The sequence below is a fragment of the Schistocerca cancellata genome, chromosome 11, assembly GCF_023864275.1.
Source record: "Schistocerca cancellata isolate TAMUIC-IGC-003103 chromosome 11, iqSchCanc2.1, whole genome shotgun sequence".
Lineage (NCBI taxonomy): Eukaryota > Metazoa > Arthropoda > Insecta > Orthoptera > Acrididae > Schistocerca > Schistocerca cancellata.
Window position 1 is genome coordinate 32,506,717 of NC_064636.1, and position 23,410 is coordinate 32,530,126.

The 23,410-nt window shown below is 37.1% G+C and overlaps 1 protein-coding gene across 11 annotated transcripts in view; it reads right to left on the minus strand.

Annotated features, from left to right (window-relative positions):
* LOC126108737 (putative sodium-dependent multivitamin transporter) overlaps positions 1 to 23,410 on the minus strand; it is a 745,960-nt gene that overhangs the window by 375,847 nt on the left and 346,703 nt on the right. For 7 of the 11 annotated variants that reach the window (XM_049914081.1, XM_049914077.1, XM_049914079.1 and 4 more), the window contains exons 7-9: positions 21,263 to 21,413; positions 7,686 to 7,832; positions 5,868 to 6,092 (exon numbers count right to left, since the gene is read on the minus strand). In XM_049914081.1, the coding sequence (XP_049770038.1) occupies positions 5,868 to 6,092; positions 7,686 to 7,832; positions 21,263 to 21,413 (523 nt within the window). The remainder of the gene's footprint in view (positions 1 to 5,867; positions 6,093 to 7,685; positions 7,833 to 21,262; positions 21,414 to 23,410) is intronic. The other 4 variants (XM_049914083.1, XM_049914084.1, XM_049914078.1 and 1 more) reach the window with 2 other exon arrangements.

The window sequence follows — 23,410 nt, forward strand, 5'->3', positions numbered from 1 at the left end:
AAATAATTATATCAATTATAATAATATAATTAATCAATTGCCTATAATTAAATTAGTCAACTAACTAATATTTAAGTCAACTTAATATAATTTTATATAAATAACATATTACATTAATTTACATAATTGTTTCTAATATATTTATTATATTATTTAATCTTACTTTATTATTAGTGAAAAGAAAGATTAAATAAGAAAGAATACAATACAGTGGTAAACGTGTTCCATATATATCTTTATTTATATACAATAGAGAAGTTGTGGTCACAAAGGGGGTCTGCTTCTTTCTTTTTGCTAACATTTGTAGTCTTTTTCTTTCTTTTTCTTACATATTTGTATCTTTAATTTTTTCCTCTTTTGGTTAATTTTTAAATTTCTTATTTTTTGTTCCTAAAAGTTTTATTCTTGCTTGTTTATTCACGTTTTCTTTGTATTATATGTAAGTTTTGATAAACTAAAAGTTCTTTTTGCAGTATTTTGATTTAATTATGAAGTGATTTTGGATTTAGCATTTGATTTAGTATCGGCATAATTCATGCCAGCAGCCACAGTTATACAATTGATACAAGTGAATATTACTGGTTAGAACAGTTGTTTGTATTATTAGGGCTAAAATATAAATTTGTAGGGTGAAATGTTAAAATTTATTTGTAGCTCTTTTTATAAATCCGTGAAATTTAAATAATAAACTAGGATTAGATACCCTATTATTTTAAATGTTAATTGTATTTACCCGGGTACTATTAGTTAAGATCTTTAAACTCAAAGAACTTGGCGGTATCTCATTCCATTCAGAGGAACCTACCCCATGATTGACAATACACAATTTACTCTACTTAGTTTATTTGTTTGTATATCTCCGTTATCAGAGAATCTTTTTAGAGTTATAATTCTCAAGATTTATAATTATAAAATATTTCAGGTCAAGGTGCAGCTTGTAGTTAAGAGGAGGTGGGTTACAATAGACTTTTGTTTGTAACGGATTTGATGGTGAAATACTGTTAATGAAGGTGGATTTATTTAATACAACTGATATTGGCTCTGAGCTGTGTACACATCGCCCGTCGCTCTCATTATTAATTATTCTATTTTGATTATTTTGAAATAGCTTCAATTTAGATGAGATAAGTCGTAACATAGTAGATGTACTGGAAAGTGTATCTAGGAAGAGGTTCAAGATATAACTCATCAGTAAAGTGTTTCACTTACACTGAAAATTTTTCTGTGCAAACCAGGATATCTTGATTACTTTTTTATTATATTTATTTTTTGTTTCTTTATTTAATATAAATAATTTTGTAGGATTTTGTCTTAGTATATTTTATAGAATTGATTTTTTAATTTATAGTGTATTGGTAATGTAAATGTTTTATGAAATATTATTTTAAATTTTTAAAGTAGATTTTATGTATTGTACCTACTGTATCAGGGTTTATCAAAATTTTAGTATTTATTTTACTTGTCTCATTTTTGGATTTATATATAAGTACTTTATAGTTAATGTATCATAATTATTATAAAATTATTTATAGAAATGAGATCTTAATCGTTTCCTAAGATATCTAGTTTCTTAAGAAAAAATTTAATTTTTTTAAGTTAGTTGTGTTTATTTAATTTTGTAAGTATAAATATTAACTTATTTATCCTTTAAGGGATAAGCTTTGAAGTTATTAACCTATATTTTGTTTTTGAAAATATAATAGTAAGCTTTAAACCATATATGTTTGAGATTACGTTTTAGTTCATTGTTTTATATTTTGATTTTATAACTATTTTAGGTTTTTTATTAAGATTGTTGATTTAATTTTAAAATCTTTGTAATAATGATAGAAATGGTATATTTATTTGTATAAAATTTTTGCATTGTAAATTTATTATAAGGAACTAAGTAAAATTGATTTCCACTTGTTTATCAAAAACATGTCCTCTTGAAATTCTTTGTGGTCTGACCTGCTCACTGAGCAGATTTTTAAAGAGCCACGGTATTTTGACCGTGCAATGGTAGCATAATCATTAGTCTCTTAATTAGTGGCTGGAATGAATGGCTTGACAAGAAATCAACTGTCTCTTAATAAATATTTGAATTTCACTTTTGAGTCAAAAGGCTTAAATTCTTCTTTAGGACAAGAAGACCCCATAGAGGTTATCATTTTACTTTTATATGGTTTTTTTATTTGTCTTTCTACATTTAATGATGATGTTTTGTTGGGGTGACATGAAGAATAAATAAACTCTTCATTATCATATCATTGATTTATGTTTGTTGTTTTGATCCATAATTTATGATCATAAGATTAAGTTACCTTAGGGCTAACAGCGTAATTGTTTTTGAGAGCTCATATCAACAAAGTAGATTGTGACCTGGATGTTGGATTAAGAAGAATTATGGTTGCAGGAGCCCAGTGATTAGGTCAGTTCAACCCTTAAATTCTTACATGATCTAAGTTCAGACCGGCGTGAGCCAGGTCAGCTTCTATCCTAAGACTATTAATCCATATTAGTACAAAAGGACCATATGGTTAAAATATTTTTGACTATATTGATTAATATTAATTAATTTATTATTTTGACAGATTAATGTGTTGAATTTAGAATTCATTTATGTAGATTTTTTCTACAAATGGTATTGATACTTTATGATTTATTTATGTTTATTTTAAATTTTTGTTTATTTGTTATTTGTGTTACAGTTAGTGTTGCTTTTTTAACTTAATTGGAGCGGTTATAGGTTATATTCAGATTTGTAAGGGTCCAAATAAAGTAGGTTTTGTAGGAATCCCACAGCCCTTTAGCAATGCTATTAAGTTTATTTGTAAGGAGCAGCCAATTCCTATTGTATCTAATTATGTACTTTATTATTTTTCTCCTGTTTTTAATTTAATGATTTCTTTGGTTGTTTGAGTAATTTTCCCTTACTTATCTTATATGTGTTCTTTTTCTTATGGATTTTTGTTTTTTTTGTGTTGTACTAGATTAGGTGTTTATACCGTTATAATTGCTGGGTGGTCTTCTAATTCAAATGATTCTGTTGCTCAAACAATTTCATATGAAGTTAGTTTAGCTTTGATTTTATTATCTTTAATTATTTTAATTGGTAGTTATAACATGTTTGATTTTATAAATTATCAGCTTCACTGCTGAATTATTATTATTTCTTTTCCCTTAGCTTTAGCTTGTTTTGCTTCTTGTTTGGCCGAAACTAATCGTACTCCTTTTGATTTTGCTGAAGGTGAATCTGAGTTAGTTTCGGACTTTAATATTGAATATGGAGCAGGTGATTTTACTTTAATTTTTTTAGCTGAGTATACTAGAATTGTTTTTATAAGAATATTATTAGCTTTAATTTTTTGGGGGTGATTCTTATTCTTTTATATTTTTTATTAAGCTTGCTATTATATCTTTTGGCTTTATTTGAGTTCGGAGTACCTTACCACAGTTCCATTAGCTTGAAAAAGTTTTTTACCTTTATCTTTCAATTTTTTTATTTTCTTTGTTGGTTTAAAGATTTTACTTATCTCATTTATTTAGTGAAATTTTTTAAGAAAAGTTAAACTTCTAGTTTTATGTTTTCAAAACATATGCTTTTCCTAAGCTAATTAACTTATTTATTCCTTAATTAGCTTACTTCATGCGTTTGCAACATCTACATTAATTAAGAAGTATGTAAAGTAGATGATTGTTAAGATTTGTCGTGTTATGATGTAAGGTTCTTCAACTGGTCATTTACTAATTTGTGTTAATAGACATACAACAGCTACTATAATTCAGAATAGAATCTGATTAATAGGATAAAATTGGATACCTCGGAATGGTGTTTTATTATAGAATGGTAAAATTATTAAGATTCTAATTGATAAGAATAGTGCAATAACACTTTCTAAGTTGTCAGGAACTGATTGTAGAATTTCATATGCAAATAGGAAATATCATTATGGCTGAAGATGGACTGGTGTTACTAACGGATTAGCGGGTACAAAATTATCTGGGTCTCCTAGAAGGTAGGGATTAATTAAACATAATATAATTAATAATGATGTTATTAATACTAATGTGATAGAATCCTTGAAAGTAAAGTATGGGTGAAATGGGATTTTTTTTTTATATTTCCATTTAGCCCTAATGGGTTATTAGATCCTGTTTGATGAAGGAAGAATAAATGAATTGCTGACATAGCTGCAATAATAAATGGTAATACAAAATTAAATGTAAAGAATCGATTTAATGTTGCGTTATCAACAGCAAATTATCCTCACACTCATTGAACTAAGTCTGTCCCTAAGTATGGAATTGCTGATAATAAATTAGTAATTACTGTTGCACCTCAAAATGATATTTGACTTCAAGGTAAAACGTATCCTATAAATTCAGTTGCTATAACTAAGAATAGAATTACTGTAACAATTATTCAGGTGTGTATGTATATATAAGATCCATAGTAAATTCCTCATCCTACATGCAAGTAAATACAAATAAAGAATATAGATGCTCCATTTGCATGTAAAGTTCGAATAATTCAACCATTATTTATGTCTCGGCAGATGTGTACTACACTACTGAATACTATTTCAATATTTGATGTATAATGTATAGCTAAAATTAGGCCAGTTACGATTTGAATTATCAAGCATAACCCTAGCAGGGACCCAAAATTTCATCAAATGAAATATTTGTTGGTGCAGGTAAATCAATTAAAGAGTTGCTAATAATTTTAATTAAAGGATATCTTAATCATAATGGTTTATTCATTAGTAAGTTATCTTATTTTACGAATAGGCCCCTGGTTAATACTAGTAATTTCAACTACTGCTAATAGTGCTAAAAATAAATTATTATTATTATTGTAATAATGAATGTTGGTCTATTATATAATTTTTCTAAAGATATTGTTATTTCTTGGTAATTGATGAATTATCAATATTTATGGTTCAATATTTTTGCAGAAGTCTATAAATATTGTTATGTCTAGTATAATTAATATTGATATAATAAATCCCCATATTGTTAGGGTAATAATTATGCTAAATGATTTAGGTTGAAATATTTCGTTTGATGCAATTCTTGTAATATAAATAAATAGGACTAATATACCACCAAGAAATGTTAAGAATAAAATATATGATAGTCAATATCTTTCCATTATTGTTCCTGTTATTAATCCAACTAAGAAAGTTTGGAGGATAATTAAAGTATTATTGATATTGGATGTCTTAATTTAATAAAATTAATATTTATTGCATTTGATAGTGATATAATTATTATTTTAATCATTTCAGGGGTTAGTTTATTTAAAATATCGGTTTTGGGGACTGATGATGGAAGCTTTCCACCTCTGAAGTTTTAAAAGTGGGGCCTAGACTTATCTCCGGTTTACAAGGCTGGCAGTTTTTTTTTTTAACTATTAAAACTAATGCTTATATTCTCTGTTTTTACTTTTTTGTTGGTATATTTTGCTGGTGTTTATGTTTTTTCTTCTAAACATAAACATTTATTAATGGTTCTTCTGAGATTGGAGTATATTGTTCTTTCTTTGTTTATATTAATTATTGTTTTTCATATTGAATTTGATTATGATTATTTATTTCCTGTTATTTTTTTTCTGTTTTTGAAGGTGCTTTAGGTCTTTCTGTTTTGGTTTCAATAATTCGGTCTCATGGTAATGATTTTTTTAATTCTTTTGGTTTATCCTCATGTTAAAGTATTCTGCTTTACTTCAGTTATTTCATCATAGTGCCAATAACAAGAGAGAGGCCAAAAGATCCACCCTGTAGATAAGCGAGTTCACTACCAGTATATCTCGGCACCTGAGTTCTACACACCAGACCTCTCTACAGAGTCTCTGGTGAGGCAGCAGCATGAGGAGTACGTACCGGCTCGTTGGCGTGGGGCAGGAACATGCCGAGCGAGAAGAAGCCGAGCACAGGTCCGCCGACAGCGCCGAATATCGTGAGGCTGGCCTGCAGCACGCCACCCAGGAACTGCGCCATGAATGCCAGTCCCAGGAACAGCAGTCCGAACACCAGTGCCAGCAGCTTCCCCACAAGCGGCGACCGCGACTCCGCCAGTGGGTGGCCCCGGTACCGCACGTACAGTGGCTGCCGAGCACAACAAAACTGCGTCACCATTTCATCACGAACGGCAATCGCACAACTGGCTAGAGACCACATATGCAGAGCCCCTGCACTAACACAGGAACCGATATCTGTCTCCGCAACGTTCCGGCGGTGGTCTCTCGGCAGTCTGCTCACGGTATCGTGACAGTAATCGGTCTTTACACCGGTAGGCCAAAATTGTGAGGCTGCTGCCTATTGCCAGATTCAGTGCCGCCTGGTGCACTGTAGGTATGTCATGTGAGAACAAGTGGCTACTAGCACTGTGGAAACTGCACAGTTCATTGGATTTTGGCGTACTACCGTCATTAGCATCTACGGACAGTGGTCGAAGGGTGGTGGAATCGCAAGTCGGTGACAAGGTGTTTAATGTCTGTGCCAGTTAACAGAGTGAGGAGGTCGGTGGCTCGCCTGCTCTGTGAAGAAGCACGGACGGCAGTCTTAGCGATATCTGACAACTTTGCAGGAGTCTCGTTACAACTGAGTAGGAAGTTTAAAAGCAGGTACTACTTACTGATGAGCAACCTGAAAAAAGTCTAGCAGTTACACTGTGGTTATTTGCAACTTGATACATTTGTGTTTAAAAAACTTTTGTATTTCAGTAGCTGCTTTATCTCAGTTTCTGGTGTCTAGAGTGACTTACACAAAGCACTTCTAGTATTTTATTATACTACGTATAATGATTATAATGTGAAAGTATGATTAATAATGTATGTAAATGTGTCAAATGAGTTAGAAGAGAGATTGCATAATCAATGGAAAAGATTTTTATTTATTCAGGTCTAACACTAAAAACCTCTAAAATGACAGGAATCATCAATTTAATTACAGCAAAGAGAATGATAAAATATTTTGTACATTTTTAGTTTAGTCAGCACAATAAACACACATTTATACTTGTTTACTTTTGCAGAAATATATTATGCTTCTCTTTTTTAACAAGAAGAAACATCAAAGCTTGTACTTATTGGCTCCGTTCCCACCTGATAGAAGCATGTAATGGATTTATCATCGTTCTCACATCCCCAGCTAGACCTATAAGAGCTTTGGCAACTATCTACTTATCATATTTCTTTTTGTTTCGCATTTGTGGTGCGAATCGCTTGGCTCCCAGAAGCATATATGATACATATATAGTGCTGTATCACCAACATTACCTGCCTTTTTTTTTTTTTTTTTTTTTTTTCCGGACCACTCCATCACTCACTCCAATTCAACCAGTCAAACACTGTGAACCAAATGTAATCAAAGGCTGTTCACTTATGTGCCATTTACAAAAGACAGAACATTTCTTGGCAGATGCTCATTCTCTTGTATCTTCTCCAGTGCAAACCAGGCTCCAGACAACAAAAATGATTTACAATTCAAAACAAATAAGAAAGTAGGCCCATCCAGTTGATGCATTTAAACACACACACACACACACACACACACACACACACACACACACACACACACACACACACACACATATTGGTGCACAAACACCATAAATCAGCTCTTTTTAATACAGGGACATATGACATCCATCCACCCATAGCCCACATATCCTCTCATCGCAGCTGCAGTAGGCCTCACCTTAAAGTAATCCTCCAATGTGACGGCAGCCAGCGAGTTGACAGCTGACGAGACGGTGCTCAGGGAACCACTGAAGATGCCAGCGATGAAGAGGCCCGGCAAGCCCGGCATGCCGCTCATTGTGTCCACCACATACAACGGCATCAGCTGCAAATGAAGTGCTCGTGTCATTCCGAGGGCAGCTGCATTACATCCGGCAAAGGAGACCGTGACAGCGCTGACTCGGGTAAACACAGGATGGACCGACATCTGCCTGATATCTTGTCAAATACCTCTCAATTCAATTACCACAACTGCATTGTAATTTGTACCAACTTGGAACTTCCTGGCAGACTAAAACTTGGTGCAGACCAGGATTCAAACCTGAAATGTCACCATTCAGTGGAATGCTCTTCCTGGCTGAACTATCCTGGTACAGTTGGCACCCCGTCATCACAGTCTGACAATTGCCAGTACCTCTCCACTACTTTTCAAACTTCACACAAGACTACCAGTACTCCTTGCTCTATCACAAAATTATCTCAAATTACCTTATAAATTATGTAACAAGAACCAAATTTGTTACTGGAATAAAGCATCTAATTTCATTAGATACTTAGATACCCATTTACTGTGAAAAATTGGAAAGAAAGTTTATGATATTGCTGTAAGTTTTACTGGAGTCAAGAGCAATAATTATATACACTGCCTGGCCAAGAAAGTGAAGCACTCTGAAGACTGATCAGATGGTAATGTAACAGAGCATGCATACACACACATATGTACACGTGCACGCACACGCACCCGCACATGCGCGCGCGCCCACACACACACACACACACACACACACACACACACACACACACACAATCACACACACACACACACACACCTGCAACGGGTAGAATGGCCATAAGAGTGCATTACTGTTTTTTATGTTTTGTGTTGTTACCAGGTCTGGTACAATATAAAAAAGGCATGAACAGATTAGGACATTAAGTGGTCACTGTGAAGGAGACAGAAGCTGCATAATCATGTGAGAAGCGTTATCAGCACTTGCAGAGGCCTCATATTGAGTTTCCATTTGGGCAGATTTTCTAATTATGCAATATCCAAATTAAATTTTTGAAAACAGCTAAAAGTCACACTTTTTTTGTTGTATTGACTGGTTTCACTCTTCAGATTAACAAGAGCATCATCAGAATATACACTGTAAAAGATAAAAATTGAGGCAGTACAGGAAACTTACACTGACTTCGCATGAAGTACATATTCTGCTTCCAGTATGGTGATTTACGTTTAAAGTTGGCTGACAGGCCTAAAGATTAATATGGCTCTACTATAGTACTTAAACTTGTGTTTAAAGTGTGTTTAAAGTACAGCAGTAAACGATGACATAGATATGACAGCACGAGAGGAACATACAAGTAAATCTGTAAAAATCAAAATATCTTTCAAAATACATTATAAAAATACATATTTAAAATATCCATTCAAAAATGCACTCAAAACTACTGTTTTTAAAGATATTTCTAATAGGATGATATGGCAGGTAATATATGTTTCCAGAATGAGATTTTCACTCTGCAGCAGAGTGTGCGCTGATATGAAACTTCCTGGCAGATTAAAACTGTATGCCGGACTGAGACTCGAACTCAGGATCTTTGCCTTTCGTGGGCAAGTGCTCTACCAAGCTCTACCAACTGAGCTACCCAAGCACGACTCACGCCCTGTCCTCGAAGCTTAACTTCTGCGAGTACCTCATCTCCTAACTTCCAAACTGTATATTAAATCATATACACACATCAAAAAAAGCTTTCCATCACCCCGGTTCCCAGAACTCCTGAAGATAGACGTTGTCTGTGGATATTGTATCACAGACACAGTCCCTTTGACTGTTCAGAGCTCCACTAAAAGTGCCCAAAGATGTAAACAACCATGCATGAGCAGCACCTATTAGATGGAGGGGACTGACAGCCAATCAGTTCCAGTGATTTCCACCACGAAGGAGGTACACGGCTCATGTTGTCTATAGTTCAACCGTGCCTAGATGGTTAATTCAGCAGTTTGATCATGTCTGCATTGTAACTTTGTGCCAGGAAGGCTCTCAACAAAGGAAGTGTCCAGGCGTGTCAGTGTGAACCAAAGCAATGTTGTTCGGACATGGAGGAGATACAGAGAGACAGAAACTGTTGATGACATTCTTCAATCAGGCCGTCCAAGGGCTACTACTGCAATGGATGACGGTTACCTATAGACTATGGCTCAGAGGAACTCTGTCAGCAATGCCACGATGTTGAATGATGCTTTTTGTGCAACCACAGGATGTCATGACTCGACTCAAACTGTGCCCAATAGGCTGCACGGTCTGAAACTCCCCTCCCGACGTCTGTGACAAGGTCCATCTGTGCAACCACGACACCGTGCAGCGCGGTACAGTTGGGCCCCTACAACAGGCCGAATAGATCACATCAGTGTATCAAGCATTCATGACTGAACTGCTTAATCTTCTTCAACTCTTGCAATCATACTCTTAATACATAGTACATGGAACAGAAAATACATTGGATTAATTAAGTGCTAAAAAATTTGTCTAAGGTTTTATGGTCAAAGGAGGGGGTTTCTGGAGTTGTGCTTTTATTTATATTGAACTTTTGAAAGCACCGAGATCAGCTTCTAGTCTTTCATATATTGTAGTTACTATTTTGACTACAGTAACTATCCAGTTTGTGTGTCTCTTTCGTATCATCATGGGAAATAAGACGTCATTTGGTTTATATTTGCGCTCCTCCTGAGTGTTTGTAGAACTGTTTGTACTCTGGCAATCTTTTGACATTCAGAAATATTTTGACGTCTACCCCGTGAGCTAAGCACGAGGGCAGATGCGCGGAAGTAGCTGCGCACGGCCAGTGGCATGGGGCTGATGACTGCACATGACCAATTGCGCACGCACATTCGATGACTGGTGGTTATTTACTTGTGACGGTCGTAATTTCTTTCGCTGTGATGTGTTGCTCATGGAGACTTAGTGAAGTGAAAACTCGACTGGATCCATTACACTGTCAACACATCGAGTCATATCTGCAGAAACAGAATATAAAATGACTTTTGATCTTAATAATATGAATATTTATATCTGTGTTTGGAGAGAAAGACAGAGACTGATTTTTGATTCAGATTTTTACTTTAAGTCAAATGGCTCAAAGTCAAAGATATAGTAGCAACAGCAATTGAGAGATTCATACCTCAAATTGGTAACAGATGTAACTGATCCCCCGTGGTACACAAAACAGGTCCAAACTCTGTTGCAGAGGCAATGGAAAAAGCATGCGAAGTTCAGAAGAACGCGAAATTCCGAAGATTGGCTAAAATTTACAGACGCGCGAAATTTGGCACGGATTTCAATGCGAGATGCCTTTAATAGGTTCCACAACGAAACATTGTCTCAAAATTTGGTAGAAAATCCAAAGAAATTCTGGTCGTATGTAAAGTACACAAGTGGCAAGACGCAGTCAATACCTTCGCTGCGCAGTGCCGATGGTACTGTTACCGACGACTGTGCCGCTAAAGCGGAGTTATTGAACGCAGTTTTCCGAAATTCCTTCACCAGGGAAGACGAATGGAATATACCAGAATTTGAAACACTAACAGCTGCTAGCATGAGTTTCTTAGAAGTAGATACCTTAGGGGTTGTGAAGCAACTCAAATCGCTTGATACGGGCAAGTCTTCACGTCCAGATTGTATACCGATTAGGTTCCTTTCAGATTACACTGATACAATAGCCCCCTACTTAGCAATCACATACAACCGCTCGCTCACCGATAGATCTCTACCTACAGATTGGAAAACTGCGCAGGTCGCACCAATGTTTAAGAAGGGTAGTAGGAGTAATCCATCGAACTACAGACCTTTATCATTGACATCGGTTTGCAGTAGGGTTTTGGAGCATATACTGTATTCAAACATTATGAATCACCTCGAAGGGAACGATCTATTGATACGTAATCAGCATGGTTTCATAAAACATCATTCTTGTGCAACGGAGCTAGCTCCTTATTCGCACGAAGTAATGGCCGCTATCGACAGAGGATCTCAAGTTGATTCCGTATTTCTAGATTTCCGGAAAGCTTTTAACACCGTTCCTCACAAGCAACTTCTAATCGAGCTGCGGGCCTATGGGGTATCGTCTCAGTTGTGCGACTGGATTCGTGATTTCCTGTCAGGAAGGTCGCAGTTCATAGTAACAGACGGCAAACCATCGAGTAAAACTGAAGTGATATCAGGTGTTCCCCAGGGAAGCGTCCTGGGACCTCTGCTGTTCCTGATCTATATAAATGACCTGGGTGACAATATGAGCAGTTCTCTTACGTTGTTCGTAGATGATGCTGTAATTTACTGTCTAGTAAGGTCATCCGAAGACCAGTATCAGTTGCAAAGCAACTTAGAAAAGATTGCTGTATGGTGTGGCAGGTGGAAGTTGACGTTAAATAACGAAAAGTGTGAGGTGATCCACACGAGTTCCAAAAGAAATCCGTTGGAATTCGATTACTCGATAAATAGTACAATTCTCAAGGCTGTCAATTCAACTAAGTACCTGGGTGTTAAAATCACGAACAACTTCAATTGGAAAGACCACATAGATAATATTGTGGGGAAGGCGAGCCAAAGGTTGCATTTCATTGGCAGGACACTTAGAAGATGCACTAAGTCCACTAAAGAGACAGCTTACACTACACTCGTTCATCCTCTGTTAGAATATTGCTGCACGGTGTGGGATCCTAACCCGGTCGGATTGACGGAGGACATCGAAAGGGTGCAAAAAAGGGCAACTCGTTTTGTATTATCACGTAATAGGGGAGAGAGTGTGGCAGATATGATACGCGAGTTGTGATGGAAGTCATTAAAGCAAAGACTTTTTCATCGCGGCAAGATCTATTTACGAAATTTCAGTCAGCAACTTTCTCTTCCGAATGCGAAAATATTTTGTTGAGCCCAACCTACATAGGTAGGAATGATCATCAAAATAAAATAAGAGAAATCAGAGCTCGAACAGAAAGGTTTAGGTGTTCGTTTTTCCCGCGCACTGTTCGGGAGTGGAATGGTAGGGAGATAGTATGATTGTGGTTCGATGAACCCTCTGCCAAGCACTTAAATGTGAATTGCAGAGTAATCATGTAGATGTAGATGTAGATGAAGTCTTAACTGGTACCTGAATTTTGGTTGCTATCTCCTTAAATTATCAACTTCTGCACCAGTTGGTGACGTATTATAATTTGTTGGAAGTTATTGTTCTTTAAGGTTTAAAATACCATATTGCAGATAGCTTTGAGCCCAAGTTTTCATAGCTTTTCATACATACAGGACCACCGTTGTAAGTAAATAAGATAAAACAGAAATCTGCTTTTTGTGAGGAAAGGAGATTGGTTGGCACACAAACTTCCTTCAAACTACATGTCCCGCTACATCAAAATTGGTCAGTGGAGTTCAGCAACATATTATTGTACAAGATCATAATCCAATTACTGTAATTAAGAAATTATGAAAGGTTGTTACGTATTGAATGAAAACTGTAGAGAATGCATTTCCTTTCCTGTATTTTAATGAACTTTGTACACTTACTAAGTTCATGGTGATATCTAAAACACACCAACAAGAAAATCTTACAATCAATAGGGAAAGAGTCGATCAAGTACGTAAATTTAAATATCTCGGAACAATTGTAAATGAGGAGATTGAAAGCTCAGAAGAAATTAAATCGAGAATAGGACAGGCCAGAAGTATCTTTAATAAGATGAAAAATGCATTCTGTTCGAGAGACATTTGTTTAAACACAAAAATGAGGTTGCTAAGATGCTATGTATTCTCAAAATTATTATACGGAATGGAAGCGTGGACATTGAAAAAGAAGGACATGAACAGTTTAGAAGCTTTTGAAATGTGGGCATATAGAAGAATACTTAGAATTAGTTGGGTGTCGAGGATTACTAATCAAGATGTGCTAAGAAGAATGGGAAAGGAAAAAGAATTAATTAAAACTATTAAAGTACGGAAGCTACAATATTTAGGCCATGTTATTAGGGGAGTAAATTACAAAATATTGCAAATAATACTAGAAGGGAAAATTTGTGGGAAGAGAACGAGGGGTAGAAGACGGACATCCTGGATTGACAATTTAAAAAATTGGTACAACTGCTCAACGTCAGAACTCCTTAGATCAGCCAAATCAAGATCAGAAATTGCCATGATGACAGCCAACCTTCTTAGAGGAGACGGCACATGAAGAAGAAGAAGTACACTTACAATTCTGTCGATTGATAGCCAGCGATGACAATGAAGTTCACCTCCTTTTCCAAAAACAAGATGTTTCTATTCCTCACTTCCAGAAAATTTGTATACATAAATGTTTGGCAACTCTTACACATACTTTACTCAGTTTTATCACTAAAATATCAATTTTCATTAAATGTCACAATACGTTCTGAGCGACAGCCTAGCAACACATCCTCTTTCCACAAGATACAGATTAACCATCCTCTTTTTTTTATTAAATCAATTGTCTTTTTTTAGAGTCCATACTCAAAGATTCACAACTACTATCACTGCGGGGATGGCGCGCTAAAGAGTCTCTTGCTGTCCAGCTGCACTTCACTTCACTTCAGGTACTTTTTGAATCACATTTACATTTACAGTATTCACATACATTACTGAGATTCTCAGTATAAAATCAGGCACATATTAGTTTTAAAAAAGGGCAGTGAGGCTCACATAACATTACAACATGTTTGGAGACAACCTGGTGTCAGGCGGATTGCCTTAGACACACTGTCCAGCGAATGCACCAAGGTGGAGGTTGCCTGCTGTTTTGGGGTGGCATTATATGGGGACGAGGTACGCTGCTGGTAGTCATGGAGGCACTGTAACGGTGGCATGATACATGAATGCCATCCTCCAACCGATAGTGAAACCATATCGGCAGTATATTGGCATATCTTAACGGACGACAATTTGCGCCCCCTTCATGCACATCTTGTGAATGACTTCCTTCAGGATAATGACACCACTCAACTAGAATTGCCAGCATGTTCTCTAGACATGATCTCTATCACCTGGGATAGATTGAAAATGGCTGTTTATGGACGTAACCCACCAACAACTCCGAGGGATCTACGCCGAATTGCCGTTGAGGAGTGGGACAACCTGGACCAACAGTGTCTTGATGAACTTGTGGACAGTATACCACGACGAATACAGGCATGCATCAATGCAAGAGGACGTGCTGCTGGGTATCAGAGGCACCGGGGTGTACAGCAGTCTGGACCACCACCTCTGAAGGTCTTGCTGTATGGTGGTACAACATGCAATGTGTGGTTTTCATGAGCAATAAGAGGGCAGAAATTATGTTTATGTTGATCTCTATTCCAGTTTACTGTACAGGTTCTGGAACTCTCAAAACCGAGGTAATGCAAGAGTTTTTTGATGAATGTAAATTACGAATGATGAGGAGGAATGCTTTTTTTTTTTTTTTTTGATGTTTGTAAACTGACTGGAAAATTTTTGGTGTAATCAGTGACATAAATCCTTAGTTTCTTATTATTTGTCTGCAACTATCAACAATGTTTAGGTTTTATCGATTTTAACCATCCATTTTATGATACATAATAAAAATGACGTTACATCAAAATAAAGAAGGAATTTTTAAATCCAACCGCAGAATTACAGTTGATTAAATTTTTTTCATTGAAAATTAAGTGTGAAGCAAAAGCAAGAGTAAATTAAAGAGTAAATTTATACTATGCATAACCCATCATCCAACTATGTCATTGTGTTTGAGATGGCAAACTAAACACCCTTCAGGGAGTGAAATCACAAAATAAAGTTTCATAATTTACACAATAAAACCAAGCAGAATCTGAACATTTAGCTCAAACTTTAATGTAACGAACAGAGAATGTGAGACTGTTGTATTAAATACACTTGTTTTGTATACAAGCCAATTCAGTTCATTTTCATTTCAGACAATCATGTGTATGATTTTTTTTTCCACAACCTATTCTTTATGATATTTGGAAGTATGTATTGAAATTACTTTAACTGAGTGTAGGATCCAGCCTTATAAACAGATTAGTTCAATTGTTTGTAATATAAACCCCTGTTACATTTATTCTCGTAACTGCAAATTGATATGATGTAATGTATGTAAAATAATATGAATTGGCGTAAGAAACCACTACAATTGAAGGGAAGGGATGTTACAATTTAATTGTGTTTAAAATTACACATTTATGCAATTAATTTTTTAGGCCTGATGTAAATTTTCATTTGAAGGGATACAAATTGATAAAATTTTACTGCAAAAATTTTAATTATATAATATGATGTATAGCATAGTGTCTCTAGATAGTTTTCTAATTACTATTTATAACTGTACCTAAATTCAAACATAATCATCAATAGTGCATGTACTAGTTTACATTGTCAACAACTTGTTTATGTTCTATTGACTCTGCTTACTAAACTAGTATGTTATGATAAAGTATGCATTGTGATCAGTCACATGAAACTGGAGAAGCTTGAACAATGTTGTGAAAATGGAAGCTGTATTCTCTAGAAACAGTAAAGTGTGTTCAGAAGTTATTCTCTGAATAAATCATAAAACTGATCATTTGGAGTTTGAATGCTACCTTGAGACGAAATTACTATTCAAAAACTGTAGAATTTAGATGCCATGATATCTTCAGTGAAAAGAACTCATGCCACACACATTAGTTTAGTATGAGTTATAAATGTAGCATCACAGTTCTAAAACATTTCATTGCAAATAAGTCATTAACAACTTTAAGCATTTGCAATTAACAGTCCTTGAAATCTTGAACTTTATTACAATATGTTAAAATGACAATATAAATCTACCATGGATGGTTTGAAGCTTTACTTGAAGAATATCATTTGTTTTTAAGAATAAAATTAAAAAATGGTTCAAATGGCTCTAAGCACTATGGGACTTAACAGCTGAGATCATCAGTCCCCTATAACTTAGAACTACTTAAACCTAACTAACCTAAGGACATCACATGCATCCATGCCCGAGGCAGGATTTGAACCTGCAACGATAGCAGCAGTGCAGTTCTGGACTGAAGCGCCTAGAACCGCTCAGCCACAGCGGCTGGCAAGTATAAAATTATTTCAAAATCATTTTCTTGTGCAAATGTGCACTCTTCTATTTAAAAAAAATTCAAGCTGTCAAAAGAATGTAATGAAATGTGTATGACCTGTAAATTCAGACCAACGATAGATAAATCAGCCTGTGGCTGAAACAAATCAGAGGAATTTTAATATATTTTAAGAAAAAAATGAGGTGCAAAATTTCTCTCAGAAAACTGATTCTCAATTCTTCTCAAACTGATCAGATGTATTTTGTTAATGTCTCTGTAGTAGATATAGATTTGATTTGTAATTAAATATGTTAAAAATTGGTTACATTCTTGTTTTCATTTATAAGGAAATGTTCTCACAATTGTCAAGTTGTATGTGAATTAGGGTTTTTGTAATTTTTATTTCAGAAAAGCTAGCTAGAATCATGAGCTCAGCAGATCGTGGTAAAGACACACAAAATGTTGAATGCAATGCACATTCAGCCATTGATTTGATTCTGCTATAAGCAAAGTCCACCCCTGAGGTTATTTGAAGATTATTTAACAGTGACTTGTGATGATTCTGAGCAAGTGTCCTGGGCGAGGGTCATCGTTCACCTCTTCTCGGCCATCCCGGAACCTTTTTAACCACTTATTCATGGTCGGTTCCTTCAGAGAATTGTCCACCCCTGAGGTTATTTGAAGATTATTTAACAGTGACTTGTGATGATTCAAACTGCGTATGAACTGACCATTGTCTCCAAACAGTGAATCTGCTGCTCTCTCTTCTGTCAGATACAGGCCCTACACAACTGATGGCAACGTTAAATTACTATCGCTCATAAATGGTAAAAACTTTAGGAGAAAATTTTATTCTGAAATGCATTCCTTTTAGATGCGTATCAGGTGCAGTAGGAACAATACGAGGTTTGTCCGGAAAATACGTATGAAAGTTGAATAATGTCTTTATGTTACAAGTTGCAGTCACCGCCAGGTGGGACTACTGCTGTAATCAATCCCATCAACGCACAGTTCGAGTCAGAGCACTCTGCGTGAAGGTGGAAGTGTGCGGCAGCTTGTTGACAGTTACCCTTTTTCACCTGCCATCGGCATGGAGCTCTCTCTGATTGAGGAACAGCACGTCAACATCAAGTTTCTTGCAAAGCTAGGCAAGAACGGCCATGAGATTTTTGAGTGTTTGAAAAAGGTTTACGAAGACAATTCTCTGAAGGAACAGACCATGAACAAATGGTTAAAAAGGTTCCGGGATGGCCAAGAAGAGGTGAACGATGACCCTCGCCCAGGACACCCGTCGACATCGAGTTCCGATGCAAATGTTGAACGAATTCGGGCTCGTTTTCTTAAAGACCGTAGATTGACAGTCAGAATGATTGCTGATGAGCTGTCAATCCCCAAAACAATCATTCACGAAATCCTGACACAAAAACTTGAAATGAAAAAATTGTATGTGAAAATCGTACCTAAGCTCTTGACGCCAGAACAGGAAGCAAAGAGGGTCGAGTGCTGTGAGGATTGGTTGGAAGCAGAGGAACGAGGGGACTTTCTCAACCGAGTCATCACTGGAGACGAGTTCTGCTTTTGCGAATTTGATGTGGAGCTCAAATCTCAAAGCAAGGAATGGAAACTAGCAGGAGAACAGAGAACAAAAAAGTCAAGGTCCAATGTGAAGACAATGTTGATTGTTTTCTTTGATTCTCAGGGCATTGTTCACAAGGAATTTGTCCCTCCCGGCCAGAGAGTGAACGGAAATTTTTACGTTGAAGCTCTAACATGTCTCAGAGCTCATGTGGCCCGAGTTCGACCGGAGTTGGCAAAAGGGGGGCAGGTGGATCCTTCATCACGACAATGCACCCACTCACACGTCACTCGTTGTGCGAGAGTTTTTGGCCCGAAGCTCAATCACCATGACAGACCACCCGCCTTATTCACCTGATTTAGCCCCGCGTGACTTCTTCATGTTCCTGAAATGCAAAATGGTGCTTCGGGGGCGGCACTTGGGAGATGTGGAAGCCATCGAGGCGGAAACGACACAGCAACTGAACAACATCACAACTGAAGACTTTCAGCAATGTTATCAACAGTGGAAACGGTGTTGGCAGAAGTGTATCGTGTCTCAGAGCGAGTACTTTGAAGGAGACCATATTGTAGTACCTGAATAATTGTAAAATAAAGTTATTATTCAACTTTTATACATATTTTCTGGGCAAACCTCGTACATGCCACCTCAACAATGACCATTGCTCAACTGCTCAATAAGAGAGAAATTAAATTCATTTATTCAAATTCTGCTACTTTATTCAAATATTGGAACAAAAATGCATCATGTTACAAAGTAACCTGAAAAAAATATAAGAGTCTGTATATTGAACATCAGCTACTGCAACTAGTCTCAGTTGGTGAAACATGTAAGTAAAAATTCATTTCTATTTCACATTCTCATACAACTACACAGTATGTGCAACAAACTCAATCACATTTCAAAATAATGCACAAAGTGAATTTAGTCTTCTGCACTGAACGTAAATGGGGATGTTACAACTGGAAATCCTAGAAAGAAGATATCATTGAGAAATGGCCTAGCCACAGCAGAGGGGTCTGTTTCCAGATTGAACCTCTAACACTAAGTCAAGTGTGTATAGTTACAGAAAGGATAGATTGCTGCTCACTGTAAATGTGACACATTGATCTGCAGACAGGTACTATAAAAAGACTGTTACACATTAGACTTTTGGCCAAAGTCTTCATCAGGGAAGAGAAACACACATGCATTCACACAAGCAAGCACACTTCACACTCTACCACTGTCTCTGGCCACTCTGACCAGAATACTAAAAGTTGAATGTGTAACGCTTTGGCTGTCTGCAAGTAAATGTGTCAGCTTTACAGTGAGTAATAATATATCCTTTCCATAATTGTTGATATTCTAATTATAGTTTCGATTGTTTCATACAACTTAGAATTATAAACAATACATCAAATGAAAGAGCAACTCAGTCTTGCTTGTATACCTGTGCTTAAGCATTGCTTTCTGTCTCTTCCATTACAAAGTGCTGGTAACAAGGATGGTGATTAGAGAACTAAGGTTTTTGTATTTTACAGTTTGCCATGTTTGAATTTGTTACTACAGTCCTACGTGCATACCATATTAAGTTTCCCTCTAACCCTCCTGGTTATAACAACATCTGTAGATGATATCATCAGTTTCGAGATACCGGCTCCCTTTGCAGTGACTGAAGAAATTGTACGAATGAGACAGTCTTTCCCAGTGAATCGGTTGGGAAGGCTAGTCATGAATTAGCAATTCCAATGATATCTCTGAGGAGATTTAACGAGACTTTTATAACTATGTCTTTATTATTTGGAGTTGTCACAGGCTCTGAAGCGTACAGACTACAGCTTACATGCTAGCTTTGCTAATGAAGTTTTGCTGCATGACAAAGATTTTCTGCGTCATGTCATCTTCAGTGATGAACTGACATTTCACCTAAGTGAATATATGTGAACGCACACAATGTGTGCATCTGGGAATCCATAAATCCCCACAAAATGACACAGTTGCAGTGAGTCCCTCCTAAATTGAATGTTTTTGTGCCATATCCTGACAGAAAGCTTATGGTCCCTCCTTTTTTGGTGAAGCAACTGTAACTGGTATTTTGTGATGCACAAGAACTATGGCTCTTTCTTCAATTGGGAGAAGCTCAAGCACAGAACTTTATTTGGAAGCAAAATTGTGGGCGACTTCAGTAACATAATTCAGTATGTAATTGGTTAAATGACGTCATACTCTACCACCGGTTTGGCCTCAGGGGGTGAGATGAAAGAGCTCCTTTTGAATGCCCTCCATTTCACCCAGTCTGACACCATGTGATTGTTTTCCTTTGGAGGTTCACAACGGGTCACTTACATGAGCATCTCCTATCAGCTGATCTACCTGATTTAAGAAACAAGACTGAGGCAGCTGCTGGAACAATTGCTACAGACAGATTGATAAATGTTTGGGAAGAACTTGCCTATTGACTGTGTGTGACATGTGACAAATATGCTCACACTGAACATTTTTAAGAAAAACCATTGGAGCTGTTCTTTCATTTGGTGTATTATTTATAATTGCAGGTTGAGTATAATAAATGGTATAAAACCTTAAAACCCCAAGATTCAGTTTGAAACATCCAGTACATACTAAAGTGGTTGGTTGCTGTATTCCTTAAAGTAATACAGTTCACAGCCACACAGCTCAATAACCAGTAAAATGCATAAATCAATCTTTTCAGTAATAATGACTACCTCTAATATAGTTCTGTTAACCTTTAAGATCTCGCAACAAATGGAAATGTGTATACTTTGGACCTTGTCCAAATGAAGTTTTGACACCCCTCATCAGTCTCCAACCCTCTCCCCCTCCCCCACTTCCCCCCCCCCCCCCCACACACACACACACCACTGACCTGGTCTAGCCTCTCGATCCTCTTGCTGGTGAGTGGGTCACAGGTGTAGTAGTAGGAGTACATGGCCAGACCAGCGAACGAAGTGGTCAGGCTGAGCAAACTAAGTACCGGCCATGACCACCAGAGGGCGCGCTGTGCCGTTGCCAGATCCCTGCAACAAACACGTTCACTTCTACATATCTATACCTGCACATCTATATCTGCACCTACATCTACACATCACATGGGGTTGAGAGCTGTAGGGTGTGCACTACACATTAGAGACTGCTATTCAGGTAGCTGACTGTGTGTGGGGGTGCACACTCTCAATCCATCTAGATAATGGCAGCTGTAGGAAACCCAAAAGTATCAGTGTAAGATCGAAAGAAATGACTCCCACAGGTGAAAGTATTAAAATCCTAATGGTAAAAAGTTTCCCAATCACACTGTCATCATCAGTGCAGACTTTAATCATCCAACAATTAATTGTGAAAATTATAGTTTTGTTAGTGGTGGGCATGATAAGACGTCCAGCAAAACTTTACTAAATGCCTTCTTTGAAGACTATCTAGAACAGGTACTTGGAAACACAACTGAGATGGAAATATATTGGATGTAATGGCAACAAAGCAATGAATAGACCTGACCTCTTTGGGGACATCCACATCGAAACTGGTATCAGTGACCATGACATGGTTGTGGCAGCAATGATTACCAAAGTACAAAGGACAACTAGACCAAGCAGAAACGTATATACAGGGTGTATATAAAGTTCGTGAACAGTTTCAATCATTTATTGCACAAGACCTAAACACTGTACAGATGTCATACATATTGCATTTTGAAGAGAAACTCTGAAAGTTTTTTTTACAAACATTCGATACGTGAACCACGAGTGACCTGCCAGACATCAATACGGTAATCAAATTCTTGCCGTACCCATCCCAGCATGGCATCGTAGACTGTGGAAGTCACTTCCCATATTCCCTCTCAGAGCTCTGCTACATCATGTGGTAGAGGTGGTACACACACCAGATCTTTGAAGTGTCCCCACAGAAGAAAGTCGCACGGAGTGAGATCTGGTGATCAGACAGGCCATTTCGTGAACTCCAACACACAGATACACCTGAACTCGCCAAGTTTACGAAAAGCGCTGACTATTGGCAAATCACCAAACTACACTGTGTTGGTGTACATGGAACAAAAAAACTTTCAGGGTTTCTCTTCAAAATGACATTATGTATGATATCTGTACAATGTTTGGTTCTTGTGCGATAAATAACTGTAATTGTTCCCAGGCTTTATGTACACCCTGTATGTTCAGTAAACTATAAAAGGTCTTCAACAGTGTAGGTTTCAATGATTGAACACAGATGGGAACACACCAGGCAAATTGGAATGTTGTGTCTGTACCAGTGTTTTCAATGATTGAACACAGATGGGAACACACCAGGCAAATTGGAATGTTGTGTCTGTACCAGTGTTTTAGCACCACATTCGTGAAGGCAGTGAGATGGAGCACCATATGTGACAGCCACATTAGTGCTCATACCATCAAAGGCATTGGAGGTGGGATCATCCACAGAATTGAACACGTACCTCACCTGTGTGGCATTGTAGAAGGATGACTGGTTCAACAAGGCAGTTGCCATTAATCCCCACCCATACACTGAGGCTGAACTGGTGCCAATTTTTCACAGACACGATACTGTAGCTATACCCCGTAATCCTTCAGATGGGTGTTGTGAAGGTTGACAACATTGCCTCTTGTAAAGGTAGCCTCATCCACGAATGGGACAGATGACTGAAATCCCAGCCCCGTCACGGCCTCTGCAACAAGCCAGCAATGAAAACGTTGCCACGGAGGCAAGTCTGTAGGTAATGAGGCCTGCAGGCATTCTAAGGGATACGGATAGTTGCAGTTTTAATTGTGAATATTCCACACAGTCATACGGTTTACGCTATGCTGGTAAGCCACCTGCCTGGTGCTGATACCAAGGTCACTAATCGGGATATTTTATCTACACTTTCACATACGTGTGCCTCCCTTGGAATGAATTTCTGGCCATTTGTCTACTCCTCACTCCAAACAAATAAAACCTGCAACCTTCACCAGTTACCAAGGACACCAGTGGTGAGCACCTCCACTTTACGGATATGTTAAATGCC